General features: G+C 41.9%; 1 protein-coding gene across 11 annotated transcripts in view; it reads right to left on the bottom strand.

Moving 5' to 3' along the window:
* Positions 1–751: 751 nt before the first annotated feature.
* LEF1 (lymphoid enhancer binding factor 1) overlaps positions 752–16,683 on the bottom strand; it is a 98,669-nt gene continuing 82,737 nt past the window's right edge. For 6 of the 11 annotated variants that reach the window (XM_039540705.1, XM_039540703.1, XM_039540701.1 and 3 more), the window contains one exon: positions 753–1,855. In XM_039540705.1, coding sequence (XP_039396639.1) covers positions 1,776–1,855 — 80 coding nt within the window. In that variant the 3' untranslated portion in view covers positions 753–1,775. Of the gene's footprint in view, positions 1,856–10,015; positions 10,036–10,073; positions 10,228–10,247; positions 10,268–16,683 lie in introns of those variants that run through there. The other 5 variants (XM_039540712.1, XM_039540713.1, XM_039540710.1 and 2 more) reach the window with 4 other exon arrangements.

Genomic DNA, 16,683 nt, shown 5'->3' with positions numbered 1-16,683 from the left:
TCTGGGAGCCTAGTATTAGGCCCCTATTTTTGATAATCTTGGATTTGAGACTTAAAACCTAACAAATCATTAGATGAGCATGAGGGGTTTGCTACAAGTTCCCCACCAAGAGCTACCAGGAAGGCAGGTCTGCATTAGATAGCTCAGTGCATAAAGGAAAATGGAACAAAATCCCATCTTAATGTTCTCTGCTTGCCTGCTTATTCTTGCACAAACTCCTCTAGGAATGAGCAGTATCAATGTGGAGTTAGAAGCTTGTCAGAGGCCCCACTTCAGCTAGTTTGCTCAAGAATTGGGGGTTTATTAAGAGACTGATTGTTCCAAGTGATAATTTCTTTGGTATCACACACTATTTTCTCTCTCCCACCTTCTGAAGCATGTGTGTGTTGATGGGTATAATTTAATCTACTCTTTCCCCAATAGCTATTGTGCAAGTGTTTAGGGAAGATCTGCAAAAGCATGTAACAGAGCCCAGGGAAGGCTGTGGGGGGGCTGGTCTGTAGTGTACAGCAGTTGTAGCACTGATAGGGTACATATTGTTCGATGGCTTAAACCCCCAAAAGCAAACACAAAGAAGTTGGGTCAGGTATGTTGGTAGTAGCAACCCTAACTGCTTCCCAGTGGAAGTCCTAATATCGTAATAAGCAGTAGTATATAAGCCCCAAACTATTCACCCTGAGTGAATCCTTAGGATTGTTCCAGCTGCTATAGATTCTAGTCTTTTTAAACTAGTGATGACTCATGCTAAATTACTCTTAACTGGACAAGTGATGTTTTATTACAAAGCTTTTATTTAAAAAAACAAATGCTCAGCACATTAACTCAAACTGGAATGACAAAATTCAGTTGACAGTATTTTTGGCAAAGGCTGTGCCTTACTGTTAAAAAAAAATGGGTACATCGATGCTCATTTCAGTAACTGGCATAAAATCCCACTAACAGGCTAACAAAAACAGATACAGATACAGAACAAGTGAAGTAAATTCAAGTGCTGGGCTTTTTTGTTTGTTTTTACAAGGAGAAGGGAAAGGGGTGAGAAGAACTCACTGCAGTTGAATTTACTGGATGTATTGCTTATGTTTACAGAGTGTAAATGAAATAGGAGTGACATGTCTACTGACCAGCTGACTGTGGTGTTACATTTAGTTCTCTAGGACACTCTATTACATAGACTGAGAGGCCACTATTTGTTACAAATAGTTCAACAAAAAGCCACATTTTCCATACAGGTTTTTTCTCCTCCAGCAGAAAAAAAAGGACGAAAAAAATCAGATACTTGAAGCTTATTTCAAAGCTCACAACTAGTAAAATATACACCAATGACGTTAGAAACTAAAAGTTAAAATATAAAAGCATTCAAGTTTCTTAAAGCTAAAAACAATTGATCCTTTTGCACCATTAAATAAAAATGTTTGAGCGTCTTCCTCAACCAGATGAATTCCATTCTTCGACGTGCTATGAGGGTAGCTATTAGTCTACGTTATTCAGTTGGCTGAAGCAGGCAGAGACAGCTGACCTACCTGTTGCCGACTCAATATGGAGACAGAGGAGAGACAGACTTAGGAGTGCAAGGTGAAGATGTTCTGCTGACCTGGGAATTCTGAAATGCTCATTTGCTCCTTTTTATAATCAGGGTTGGGGTCCTGTGGTAGAGAAGAGTTTTGGCAGTGATTGTCTTTATGGTTCAGTGTCTTTAGCAGTGACATCATGGTGAATTCAACCTCCTAGAAAGACCCTGGGGGTGGTCTGTGCAGATGAAGGACACACCTGGGGTTTTAACAAGCTTCCATTTCCAGAAGGGGTCCCGGCGTCGCTGCCTTTGCTTTGCATGTTGAGAAAGCATTTCTTTTCCCACCTACAGAGGAAGGAGGAGGAAAAAAAGTGTCAACCAAAACCAATTTGCTTTAAGCAATGTCCAAGGAGCCCTCTGAACAAATACCTTAACCAGGCTTCCTCGGGGAATGCCTATGATGCTCACAGTAGTCTCATGGACCAGCTGCATTAGGGGAGTGATTTGGGAATAACTGGAGTTCTAGCAGTGCTTTGGCTCATGGTGGAAGCCAGGTAGAATGTTCAGGGCTCTTGTTCTATATAGTCACCAGATTACTTTGCATTAACAACATTTAAGGTGCCTGTAGCTCTAGAATGTGAAAGTCAAAGTGTTAGGCAATGTCACATGACAAAATAAAACTACCTCCACCAAGGGGTGGTAGCTTTGGCCATGGGAGTCTGGCTCCCGTCAACGAAGCGCTGTCCACGCTTTTCATCAAACCTTGTGTCGTTCGGGGGGAATGGCAGAGGGCGTTTTCACACCTGAGTGACAAGTGCCAGTGTAGACCTAGCTTTAGAGAAATTCTTCCCTGGGGGCGGGGAGTTCTAGGTCAAATGTTGCAAAGAACTAAAAGTCTGTTAGAGGATTAGACATCCTCACCCCTCATTACAATAGTAGGAATCAATTAGAGTTCCAGCTTGGTTAGTGCCTCACGCCCTGCTCCACTGAGGCTATGTCTACACTACATAGCTTTTAGGGACATGGCTGTGTCACCACAGTGGTGCTGCTAAAAGTCATGCAGTGTAGCGGCTGTTCGGTGGCTCTCCTGCTGATTAAAAGCGTCAACCCCCAATGAGCCGGCAGGAGAGCACTCCTGCTGACAATGCACTGTTCACACTGGCACCTGCTGCGGTAAAACTTGTCTCTTTCCAGGGAGGGGGATTTTAACATCTCTGAACGACAAAAGTTGTGTCGTTCAATTACCAGTGCAGACAGCCCTTGAAACAAATTGTCTCTTTTAACCAACTATGGGGAAGGCCAAATGGGAGGCTGCTTAGCAGAGTCCTCTGAACCCGGGCCATAGTGTCAGCAGTGAGAACAAGTTGTCCTATCAGCCAGTTAGTTAGGGCAGTGTTTCCCAAACTTGGGACAGCGCTTGTGTAGGGAAAGCTGCTAACAGGCCAGGCCGGTTTGTTTACGTGCCCTATCTGCAGGTCCGGCCAATCGCAGCTCCCACTGGCCCCGGTTCGCTGCTCCAGGCCAATGGGAGCTGCTGGAAGTGGCGCAGGCCAAGGGACTTACTGGCCACTACTTCCACCGGCTCCCATTGGCCTGGAGCAGTGAACCATGGCTAGTGGGAGCCACCATCAGCTGAACCTGTGGACCCGGCCGGTAAACAAATCAGCCCAGCCGCCAGGGGCTTTCCCTTCACAAGCAGCCTCCCAAGTTTGGGAAACACTGAGCTAGGGTCTGGCTTCTAGGTCATTCTGAGACTGCGGTCAGAGACCTGACAGCAGAGTCTGTAACGATCTTAGGAGTGGCTAATATTGTGTCATGCAAAAGGTCAACAGTGCAAACCTTAAGTACTGCTCATGCCCCCTCCAGAGATAAACAATCCTGATTGTTAGCCAGGTTGAGGTAATACAGACACCTATAAAAACTAAGACAGCTACTCCTCTGAACGGGAGACCTATGTAACTGATTCAACAGTCACCCCTGCCCTCCTGACCCAGACAGCAGGATTATAAAGAACACGTCCCAGTGCACGTCTAGTGAGTCATGCCACAGTGCTAGATGGTGAATCAGGTATTTTCAGCATAAAGATCAATCTTCAATGGTGAGCTCAGTGTGGCTGTTATGCCATCAACATCTACTTGAACTGTAACCCTTCAGGTACTGCACACATGCCAGTCACTTAAACTTTCTCATTAGAAGAGCTTTTAAATTTACTGGAAATTATCTCAGTCACAGATTTCAGCAGACTTCATAGATAATTCAAAGATTTTTTCAGCTATCCGGATAAATGAGATAATATCTTATTTGACCAACCTCTGATGGAGAGAGGAAAAAAGCTTTGGTGCTTACAGAGCTGCTCTTCAGGGTCTGGGAAACTACAGTACAAGGTGGAACACATTGTTTAGCATAAGCAGTTAACAGAGTTTCAAGGGACCACAGAAGGAGAAATTGCCAGTTAACACCTCTCCAGTCATTGGGGGATGGGGAGGCGCAAAGGAGAAAAAAGAATGAAACACTAAAGAAAAGGTGGTAGTGATTTAACAAATGAGACAGGATAGCACCTTGGATCAGGTAAGCCACGAGATGATAAACCCTTTTCAAACAAATGAGTTACGTGGTTAGTTTATTATAATATATGTCAAAGCAGATATTAGGTTAGAGAATCATATTGCTGAGTGGCTCTATCATGTCATCAGAGCTGGAACTAAAGCCTGCTAACTTTACAGTGCAAATATTTATCCAGTGTGCCAGCCTTGAAAATGTAAAGTACATTCCTGTCAGCAGTTTAAACTGAAGTCTCACTATAGAAGGTGTTTGGTACAGTGCATTGGTTAGACAGTGGTTGACTTATACTTTAACTGAGCAATTATCCAAGCTAAAGCTCTCTAGGGACCAAATCCAAACACACACTGAAATCAAGACAGTTTAGTAGGTGCGGGATCAGGCCCTAAATCCCAGCCAGTAAGTTGAATTATCAGAAGAGTCCACTAAGAACCATTATTGTGGTGGAAGAGAAAAGATGAGGGAGGACTAACACTGAATAAACCAGGCTGCTTCAGAAAAGCAGAACTGCACTAGAATGAAAATGCAAATCCTGCTGCAGCATCCATTCTGTCTCACCCTCCTCCCTACTTAGCTGAATAAGGGAAAATTTCACTTGGTGCTGTGCTTGGTAGTCACAAAAACAACAGCAAGTAAAGCTGCTGTGCCCTTAAAGAGCAAAGTCAAATGCTCATTGCAAAGAAACAGCTGTTTCAACGGACATGGTCTGTATTGACTAATTCAGTTCCTATTTCCTTGGAAAACCATCCCAAGCCCCAACTAAAAAAAGCCTCTTCAGTTTCCTGCATTTTTTTAAAGTAGCACATTGCTCCATATCATATGGGGATCAAAGAGTTATGAAGGGCTCTATCTTTCCAAGGAGCACGAAAGAGGCCAAGCAAACAGCAGAGGAACACTGGTGAGAGCACCCTGCAGATTTATATTTACTTTGTGCCTTTTCATCCCAGATTTTCAAAGGTTTGGTCCAGGTTGCTCTTCCTGGGAAGGTTTTCCTCTCAGTCTTACATGAAAACATTCAGCTTCCTGTTGAGGAATGGCCTTGAGGCGCCAGGCCAGTAGTTCACAGCAGTCTGATACAAGTGCTGTGATTTAGAACTACTCCCCATTAGCAGCCACCAACGTCTACTTCACTGAAGGAAATGAAATGCTCTTCTGTTGAGATGATTCCCTACCTCCTCCCCCTTCCCTTCCCAGCAAGCTGTCTTTGAAGTCAGGAGGTTAAAATAAGGACCACGGCCTTGCTCTGGCCTTCAGTTTTTAAACTGGGACCTTTACTACTTTGAGTCAAAGTACAACTGTAGCAATTTCTGGCTCATTTTCATAACCTCTCCCTTCCTCTCCTCGCTCCATTTTCCACCAGTAAAAAGAGGCTGCTTACATGATTCCAGTTGTACAAAGGGGTGTTAAAAAGGCCTAAAGTTATTGTTTCCAGCATAATAGGACAGAAAATTACACAGTAGTTATCCTGACAATGAGGGCTAGGATACAGTTTTCCCCAGCTGCCTATTTGTTAAGGCTACAAACTGAAAGTAACTTCTACTGCTGATAGACCAAACAGTACCTTTAAAAAAAAAAAACCCTGAACTACTATGCTGTTGCCTTAAAGATATAAAGCAGGTCAAATCAGGATTCTTTTCAAGAAACCACAGGCATGTGCTAAGGAGACTGAAGACTTCCCACATCTGAGACTTCACTGGGGGGCTGCAGCTGAAGTCTGGCCAAGCCAGGCATGCCCCAGCAAAGCCCAATCCACAAGTGAAGTCGGCGCAATCAAAGACTGCAATTACAGTTCCCTGGCTGTGGTTAGGCTTCAAAGAAAGTGCTGCAAGTCACATTTTACATATGTGAAGTCTTGAGCCTGAGCCACAGCCTGCCATTTGCACAGCACATCAGACTGCAGAAAATCCACACACCCCTCTTTGTCTTTGGACTAAGTAACCTAAATGGAAATAAAATCAAACCTAAAAAGCTCTTAGATTTTGATAAAGCTGAACTTCAGCAACTAGCAACCCCAGACTAGTGACTCACAACTGGAAGTTAGTTGGGTGAAACAAAAAACAGTGACTAAAGTTTTGCACCCTTTTCCTCCCTACGCCTTGCAATGCAATGGAATGAACACTAGTCCCTGGAGGCCTTATCAACCTCATCTCACAGAACATTACAAAATAAAGTTTAGAGCGGCTGACATGCTGGGGATTACATAGATTCATGCAATTCAGATCAGTTATTGGAAGCAGGGTGTGTAAGTAGCCTTACAAAGGAGGTGGACAGCCCTCTGGAAAAGGCTATTTGAGAACAAGTGTGCTTTAAAATGAGCTGCATTTGCCTGGTTTTTCCAGCACACTCTGGGGTGGGGCAGTGGAAAGGGGGGGGGGGTGTTTCCAGTTACAAAACCGGCTTTTTATTAGTGTGTTTTGAATGATGTCATTCAAATGTCCTGCACAAAACTAATTAGAAATCCAAAAATGTTATTTTCTTTTGGAATTTGCAGAACTGCTAAAGGCCCAGCTTCTTGCCACTGTTTCACAATATTAAAGACAAGTAAATAGAAAAAAATATATCAAGCGAGGTGTTTATAAGTAACACACACACAGTCACATTGAGGCCTTGTCTATCCAGGAAATTCTTAGTTTCTTCATCTATGCTAGCACCAGTTCAGCTCCATTGCTGGCAATTACAATGGTATTACTAGTGTTATGCTGGTGTTTTATATAACGTGAGTCAAACCTACTCCAAAGCAGGGGGGTTAATGACAGAGCTTAAAGCGCCAGTGGCTACCTAAAGCCCTGGCTGCACTAGGGCTCCCACTGGTCGAGTAGAACCAGCAGCAGATTTTGGTAAAGCCATTCTAGAGAACCTGAAGATGACCCTCAAACTATCACTGTTACAGTGATTGAAGGTATTATACTGGAAACTCTGGACACGTTCTTTCCATTTCAGACAATGGACTTTGTGTAGTTTATAATAAAACCTTCAGGTTACCTCTAGGTAGCCAAGACTCCAGCAGCTTCTTTGAGGGAAGAATGAGCAGTATATTAAGTGACCTGCAAGGGAGGAAAAGGGTTGTGCCCTTTTTGCTTCTTTATGATGTATAACGAACATTTGAAGGAATAAACTTTTCAAGGGTGGGGGGTGGTTGCTTTAATTTTTTACATTAGAAATTCAGTTCTTGTCTACACTATTCCTGCTGAAAGATTTGGTCTGATAGAAGAAATAAGTATCAAGGAAGTAAAATCTGCACAATTGAGAGGAGAAGGGAATTTAGTCAAGGTTTCAAATTTTGTTAATGCACAACACTAACTCAAGCACCTGACAGTGTCAGGTGCAAAGATTCCTTCAATTCTCATGTTCCAAGAAAGTTTCTTGCAATAACAGGGAAAACTTGATTTACTTTTTAAGTATCAAGTAAAAATTTCTTCAGATAAAAAAAGATGCAGCAAAAAAATGGCAAAAACTCTCCCCCTCCCCCTCCCATTGTAAATCACATTTAAGCTATAGCAAGTACAATTTTTGGTTAGACTTAACTCTGATTTGAAGAACCAACCTCAAAATTCAGCCTATGCTCATAAGTGAGCTAATAGAGAAATAATTTTATATTGGAGCAAAAAATCTCTCCATTGTTACAGCCATCTGCTTTTACATAGCTCCATTATCCCTCTTTCCCAAGTCCAAAGTTTCCAATACAAAGTAGCAATGCATAGAACTCACTATCCCAGCACCATGGAATCCAAAGGCTCAAATCATTCCCTAACCACCAACTGCTACAAACAACAAAAACCTTATCTTTGTTGTGCTCTCAAGCTGGAATACTTAAGGCAAATAGCAATACATAGTCTCCAATTCTAACAACTCACGCGGGGATAAATTTGCAAGAAAAAAACAAAACAAAAATCACAACAGTTTTAACAAAAAAAAGCTTTCATCAACTTTCCAGTGAATGCAAATTTTTCCACAGTGGAACCTGGAGCTATTTTTGCACTAAAATTCTACCTTCTGACTTTTGAATATATTGAGGGAGGCTGTGCTTTCCAAAAGTCACATGCTGGGAACCAGGGTGTCCAGAGTTCTAATTCCCCCTAAATGAGAGCAGATTTCATAAGGTGAACTTCTGTAGCTCTTCATAAGCATTGTGTGCATAGCACATTATCCCCATTTTACAATGAGGAAGCAGACTCAGAAAAAATAAATGGAGCCACTCACAGAATAGCACAGATGAATCTACATCAGCAGGTCCATGCAGGGGAAGAGGAAGTCCTATCCTTCCCCATCCAGGCCAGGACTAGCAGCTAGGAGCCCCCAGCTGGGGTGCTCCCAGCAGCAGCACAGAGGAGATCAGACCCACCTCCAGAAACCTCCGCCAGCTTCAGGAAGCTTCACGGCTTCTGAGAGCTCAACTCTGAAGGCAGCGCAGAAGTGAGGGTGGCAATCCCGTGACCCCTCCCCCAACAGCTTTGCGACCCCCCCAACCCTTTTTTGGGTCTAACTCCCAGTTACAGCATTGTGATCTTTCAGATGTAAACATCTGAAAATGTGAAATTGAGGAATTTTAAAGCCCTCTGGCCATGAAATCGATCAAAATGGACTGTGAATTTGGTAAGGCCCTACCTATACATGTGGCTGTGGAAGTCTGTACACCTTCAGATTTTTGCTCATGGTCGAAGACTTTAAACTGGGGAGAGGATCAAAGATTGAGTAAACAGACTTGTGTGAGGGGCATCGAGAGCTAGTTGTTTAAGTACCAGATCAGGCTCAGGAGACTGGTTCAGTTAACAATTGGCAGAGGTCACGCTGCCAAATCAAAACCTCTGAGCCTCAGGTTGCTTACGTGTAAGATGGTTGTTTTCATGTTTTACTTACTACATAATGTTAAGAGTGTTTCCCAAGGGCAAAGTACTATAAAATGCCATCCAGTGGTAAAAGGAAATAGAACTCAGGACTAGAGCTGGTCAGAGAATCAATGGAACCACATTCTGTTGGAATATGCAGTTCCACTGAAACTGAAACGCTTCATGATTTGCTTGATTTTGCCAAAAATTCCTATCAGGAGGGGGAAAAAAAGAAAAATTCTGAATGTCAAAACAGGATGATTTGAACATTTTTAGGACAAAATATTTTGATACGACTTTTTATTTTTGTAAAGGAGAATGCTGAAATTTTCAAGTTTCATTCTGATTTGAAATTAAATCTTAAAATAGTTTGTGAAACAGAATTTCCGTCCTCAATACGAGGCTCTACTCAGAACTTCAGTTGCCTGTCTGGTGCTAAATTCACTAAACCATGCAATTCTGAGCAGGGGTGGAGGTGGACTACCAGCAGCCTTCTCCTCCCCCCCCTTTTTCCCAAAGGTCAAAATTAGAGCAAAAAAGTTTCACATTCCGCCCCCTCACTCCAATAATACCTTAAAGGTATTTAAAAAAAAAATTTCTATGGAGGGGATTTCAAGATCTTGTAAAACAACTCCTGCCTCACAGAAGTTTCCTTTGAAACGGGGTTTTGTTTTATTAATTTAAAATGTTGATTCTAAATAGTCAACACTGATTTACTTACTTTTTGGACTTCATAAATTTGGAACATGAAAAGGGACAAGTCAGTTTCACTTGTGTATAGCTCATCTGATTTCACTTTCTAGGTCTTGTAGTAGAGTATGTGGGTTGCAAATATTGCAGGTTGGGATTTAAATATCAATCAATTTAATAGTTTAAATCCATGGAATTACTTTGACCTTAAATTTGTAAAAAAAAAGTTTAGAAAATTTATATGTTCACCCCAGATTCACCTGCCAATGGTCCCTTAAAAATCAAAAACAAATAAACCACACACTATGCCCTAGGCAACAGTTAGAGACATGGCACAAAAAACTTAACAGGTTTATTCTGGAATCTACTACAAATGCCGAAAGGTAAGTAGAAGAACATTCTATTCCTCATCTCTCCCAATAGGGGGTCACTGTAGTCTCTAAATGTAACCTGAGAAGGATAATTAAAAAAAAAAGTTTGTCTTTTTTGTTTCTTCATAATGTGTAAACACCTGAAGGGAGGAGACTTTTTCCTTCTTTATATTTCACATTCTGATCTCCCCTTGATTTTCTGGCAGTCCTGCTGTATCCGTTAAGTCCATGTGTGCTTTTACACATTCTTTGAAGCTTCAACAAAAAATACCTACAGGTATTTCCAAAACGTTATTCCCTGATATTAACACCTGTTTCAACAAAAACATTGTAAATAGCTTGACAAATTATCTTCTGCTCAGTGGCCCAGTTTTCACTCTCTCAAAACATGTCATCATTACCCTATTTCTCCAGGGATCAGAGAGCTTCCAGGGTAGACAAGACCTAATTTCTCATGTGATAAGTTTTTTTAAAAATGCAAATAAGCTTTATACATCATAAAGCACCAGAAGAGACCATGCACTTTGCTAGTCACTTTTAAGGCTTAGAAATTAGATTCACTGCAATAGTCATATTGCTATTTTTTAAGGGAAAGTGGCAGGGTAATTATTTTCACCATTATAGCTTAGGGTATTGATAAGATATACTAGAGTGAACACTCTCTCACTTGTCTGCCAGAGAGCATACAGGGTCACAATGTTCATACCTCAAAAACACTTTTGCTGCCAGCCACCTTGCCTATATCCAAACACACTTTACTAGAATAACTGTGTGCCACAAATTAAATGTATAAGCGTTAAAGTAAATAAAACCTGAATTACTCCCCCTCCCAACTCCTGACACATTAACACATCCAGGGTCACATTTCTGACGTTCTCCACACTCTACTTACTGAACTCTCCAATCTGTCACTGGATTGCTTCCATTTTTTACTTATCTACCAGCAATTTAAAGAGCTTTACCAGACAAGCAATAAGATGTGTACTTCATCTTTATGTTTCTACATGACATCGGCCAGGAAACTACCTGGTCAACTGCAGTCATCTGACCAAGTTCTTTTCCATGTATTATTTTTGGCAGTAGGTTTGGTCTAGTTCATATTGTTTGTCACTGTCTCACGCATTTCCACTACTGCTTAGAAATAAATTTTGGTTTGGATTTGTTAGTTACCAGCCATTCAAAATCTCATCCCTTTTTAAATAGAATTTGGCTCCAATATTCCTGTAAGGGAACAGATACTTACATGTAAAATAATTAGTCTTCCACTTAAGCCTCACCAAAAAAGCCTCTTTAATATGTCTTGATTGTAAATAAAAATGATTCAGGATTTCTCCTCATGTTTGAGAGTGCTGCTGAACTAAATGCTAAAGCTGCAAATAAGTATATATTTAATTCTCCCAGCTTTATTTCTAATTACTTTATCACTCCTTAACCAGCTGAGAACTTGACATATGGCAGGGTGCAAATCATTAAGTGATATGCCAGTCGCAGTTCTTGTATATGTCAAGTTAAATATTGCCACATTTCAGTGTAACAATCTGCCTTGCCCCTCCCCCCCCCAAGAGTGACCTTTTCATTATCAATTCATTGATCTGAAGCCACCCTCCCCACCAAAAAATGCCACTTTTACCATTGGCAAGTCATATGGCACCTTCAGATTGATTCTAGAAAAAGTGTTTTTCCAACAAAGCAGCAGTATTTGTGATGCTGTGTTAAGCAATATCTGCTTAAAACCACCACCACCACGACGTTTGGAGACAATTCTGTAATGCTTTGAAATCCGCCATATGCATTTGAGGATCACAGAGTAGTTTCCAAACACTAGATTGCCAAGCACCGAGCTCAGCATTGCAGCATGCCATTTTCAAACAACTTTATTAAGCTTAGTCAGAATCCAATCTCCAAGTCTCATGCAGCAGACAGGTCAGCATGAAACAGGGTTTCAAATGAAAACCAACTTTAAATCACCAACAGTGGAGCAGTAACAAGTTTATGGGTGTCCACATGTGGAGAGGTGAGTAAACTAGTAAAGTGATTAGTTCTCATTAAATGATGGATGAGCAAAAAGTTTGAGGCCCTGGCTTAACTCAGATACTCTCAAACAGGTGTGGGCACACCTTTCCATATACCTTAACTCAGTGGCTCTCAACCTTTCCAGACTACTGTACCCCTTTCAGGAGTCTGATCTGTCTTGTGTACCCCCCTCCTCCTCGTGAGCTTCAGCAAAACTACTTTCTTACAAATCAGATACAAAAAGGTGCCACAGCCCACTAGTACTGAAAAATTGCTGACTCTCTCATTTTACCATATAATTATACATCAATTGGAATATAAATATTGTACTTTACATTTCAGTGTATCGTATATAGAGCAGTATAAATAAGTCATTGTATGAAATTCCAGTTTGTACGGGCTTTGCTGGTGCTTTTTGTGTAGCCTGTTGTAAAACAAGGCAAATATCTAGAGGAGTTGATGTACCCCCAGAAGAGCTGTGTGCCCCTGATTGAGAACCACTGCCTTAACCCATCTCTTTGAATGCATCTTCTTACCCCTCCCCTCATCCCATCCTTCTTTCAACTACGCTCCCCTTAGTACAGAAGTCTCAAGCTGACCTCCCCTGCTTAGACCTATGGATTCTCTCTTTGCTCCCTCCCAACTAATTTCTGTTTATCCTCAGAGCCCTAACCGCTTGCCCTCTGACCTCCAAATCCCTACATTTGTAGAGATGGTGTGTGGTGTGCCAATTTAGCACTTCCTGCTTCCCTGAGATCTTCAGATCTCAGACCCTTTAGTGAATCTCATTCTAAGGGCACTCCCACATGCATTATCGTTGCTTATCCCCAGGGAAGTCCCAGAGACTGATTTCAGAAAGGTCTGGCCAGTACACACGGCAACAGCCCTATTGTGGACATTGTAGTATATTAAGGAAACTGATGCCTATTGTAGGAAAAATATACCCTGGACAGGGTGTGGAAAGGATACCTATCCTAGCCTTCACAGTAAACGTCCATTATTTTAAGTTTGGGGGACTTATGTTTTCTGAATCAGTCTGCTCATTCGCATCTCTCACTGGAACACATTTGCACTGCCCTTATAATCACACACAATCACTTTATCAACAAGTATCATTCAAAAAAAGCTACCTGCACAGAACAAACAAGACAGCTCAGCTCCAATGGAGAAAAAGATACCTACCATTCTCAAATTCCATGTTACAAACTGCGTGAGGATAGAGACAGAGGTATTATAACACTTCCCACGCCAGTTAGGGAAAAACAAACGCAACACATTCATTCACTTCTATTTCAGCTAGTAAGAACATTCTCTTTGTTATCGACAGAGTTCATGAAAATATTCCATATACAAATAATTCACATGGGGCAGGGCATCTGTTCTGAGAATCAAAGCAATCCAAGAAAAACTGAAAAATTCCCAATGTTCAAGAGCTTTTAACTGAGTGGAATATATTGAAGTTTGATGTCTTACATGTTAACAGATTTTAACCACTTAAGTATTTTGCCCATCTACAAGAATTCAGAAAGGGTGTAAATTTGGATCTGTGATGATAGTAAGTCAAAAGATCAGTTTTATCATAACTCTAAAGCCCACGATTAAACCATGTACATGACATTTTTATTAAATTTGGCAAGGAGATGCAGGTTGAGCCAAGTAGGATATTATTCACATGCTGAGAAGTGTCATGGTTTCTATTTCCCAATTTTAATACTTGGGCCACCACTGTTCTCTTACTGGGCAAATGATTCCATGAAAATAGCAAGAACCATCCTACCTGGTATGCCTGCATAATAAAAGTAGACTAGTTCCACATGATCTACATGCATATAATCTGCAAAAAAGGGACCCTTCCTAAGTATTTTCAATTTCAATACAATTGTCAATATTTACTAGAGGCTCCTTTTTCTGTTTTATCATTAGGGATATGTAGAGATGATTTTTGCTGTTTAGGCATCAATCTGTTCCCGCTTCTTGTTCCTCCACTTGCAGTCATGAGCTTTTTCACTATATAAATGACCTCTACAAATAGTAGTGAGGTCTCAGAGAAGAGATTTCAGGTGAATAAGCAACAGGACTTGCTTGCAGATGAGTTTCTAACAAAGAATGAGCCTGTTTTTATGCATGGTACAGAGCATGTGTTTTAGCACAGTACTCCATAAAACTTGTATTTAGCGATTGCAAGGAAGGAGGTAGTGAGTCTAATACTTAAGGCATTCACGTTTACTTTTGACAAATCTGACTTCAGAACAATATTTGCTGTGCAGACTCTAATAAAGTCAGGTTTACTATAGAAAGGATCTGGATCAGATTTTCTGAAATTTTGCATAAAAGGCAAAACATCCAACCTTACATTTCCACACACACACACACACTATTCATTTCAACCAGATCGCACCCCTTAGATTTCACTACTGAAAACAACAAATAGCTCTTCAACACAACCCAGTTTAGACTGACCAACATGACAGCATAACATGCAGAAGGGTAGCGAGTTGTATTCTGAGTGGCATATAGCACAGGGGAAATACTAGGAGTAGCTTAGCTTGTATTCCTCTGGTAGAGCACAAGCAGCTGTACATCCAATAGGTAACAGTTTTACTGGCTACTTTCAAAGCGTGAAGTCAGCCATGGAAACAAACAATAGAAGATTTAGTAGCAACACACATTTTCTTTCTGTAGCCAAGAGTTTTTCAGGAGGAGGGAGAGAGAGAAGGGACCTGGAATGTGGTTCAGACCCCACACTGGCAATGAAAGGGTTAAGGGGCATTGGTGAGCTCAATTAGCACCTACAGGGCATGTCAGGCTCAATTAAGGCTACTATGTAGGGGAGGAGCTTTGTGGTTAATATAAAGAGAAGGTTTCAGGGCAAAGGGGAAAAGAAGCCCAGGAGAGTAGGCCCTGGTGTTCTCTCCTGAGAAAGAAAGTCTGAATGGGTCAGGAGAGAGGCTAAGAAACTACAGGGGTGGATAAAAGGGCAAGACCCACATGTCCTGGGGGAAAAGCTCTGGACGGTGTTGCTCACTACCAGAGCCAGAAAGGAGTTGGGCAAGAGGGCCTAGAAACAGACCAAGATAGGAAGAACCCAGGGAACAGCAAGGAGTTGGAGGGAGCAGACCAGGACCAGGACCCGAACCCAGAGTGGTTGGGAGGCATCTGGGTTCCTCTCCCCAAACCAAGGATGGTGGTGTGAAACCCCCTCATGCAAGATATAAAGACTGCTGGAAGCCCTGAGACAAGAAAGTGGAAGGACCACTGGACTCAGGGTTAGGGGCCAAAAACCCGACATAAGGTCATTGAATTCCGTTTGTCGGTTGGACTTTGTTACCCTGGTGGGGAGAGACGAAGGGTACGTCTACACTACAAAATTAGGTCGAATTTACAGAAGTAGATTTTTTAGAAATCGATTTTATACTGTCGATTGTGTCCCCACTTAAGACCATTAACTTTGAGTGCGTCCACAGTACCGAGGCTAGCGTCGACTTCTGGAGCATTGCACTGTGGTAGCTATCCCACAGTTGCTGCAGTCTCCGCCGCCCATTGGAATTCTGGGTTGAGACGTATAAGAGAGATGGAGTGGATCAAAGAAGAAAGAGACCAGATTTGGTTTGTATTCATTTGCTCCCCCCTCCCTCCCTCTGCGAAATCAATGTCCGACAATAGTTTTGGTGAGGTCTGTCAAGGGCACCTTGAAAAGTTTAATGGAGATTTGGTCTTGCCTCAAATAGTCAGGGGGAGGAATAGCTCAGTGGTTTGAGCATTGGCCTGCTAAACCCAGGGTTCTGAGTTCAATCCATCAGGGGGCCATTCTGTGTGATGGTTGTGTGCATTTCTCCTTGATGCAAACCCACCCCCTTTGTTGATTTTAATTCCCTGTAAGCCATGTCCTCAGTTGACCCTCCCTCGGCACTGCTGCAGGTCTCTGTTATAGCCTCTGTCCTTCATGCCCTAGAGATTTTTTCAAATGTTTGGGCATTTCGTCTTTTGGAACGGAGTTCTGATAGCACGGATTCTTCTCCCCATACAGTGATCAGATCCCATACCTCCCGTTCAGTCCATGCTGGAGCTCTTTTGCAATTCTGGGACTCCATTATGGTCACCTCTGCTGATGAGATCTGCACTCACCTGCAGATTGCCACGCTGGCCAAACAGGAAATGAGATTCAAAAGTTCACGGGCCTTTTCTTGTCTATCTAGCCAGTGCATCTGAGTTGAGAGCGCTGTCCAAAGCGGTCACAATGCAGCTCCCGGAGGCCAATACCATCGAATTGCGACCACACTACCCCAAATTCGACCCGGCAAGGTTGATTTCAGTGCTAATCCCCTCGTCGGGGAGGAGTACAGAAATCGATTTTAAGAGCCCTTTAAGTAAAAAAAAACAGCTTTGTCGTGTGGACGGGGGCAGGGTTAAATCGATGTAATGCTGCTAAATTTAACCTAAACTCGTAGTGTAGACCAGGACTAAGTGACCTGCCAGAGATGAAGAGAGAAGAATCTCTAATCTCTAAACTGGAGAACAGAAATTGCAATTTAAATACAAACAGAGACTTAGCCCAATCATCACGGGAGAAAAATTCTTAATAACTGAAATAGTCTATTTTCTTATACCTCGCTTTTTGTTAGTGTTTATGAATCATTTTCAATTAAAGTATAAGACTATGAGAAAAAGCAAACCAGTGCACCCAGCCAACCAGCATCTTGAAGTCAGCAACAAG

This window comes from Mauremys reevesii, linkage group 5 (assembly GCF_016161935.1).
Source record: "Mauremys reevesii isolate NIE-2019 linkage group 5, ASM1616193v1, whole genome shotgun sequence".
Lineage (NCBI taxonomy): Eukaryota > Metazoa > Chordata > Testudines > Geoemydidae > Mauremys > Mauremys reevesii.
This window is presented reverse-complemented; position numbering and strand designations above follow the sequence as displayed.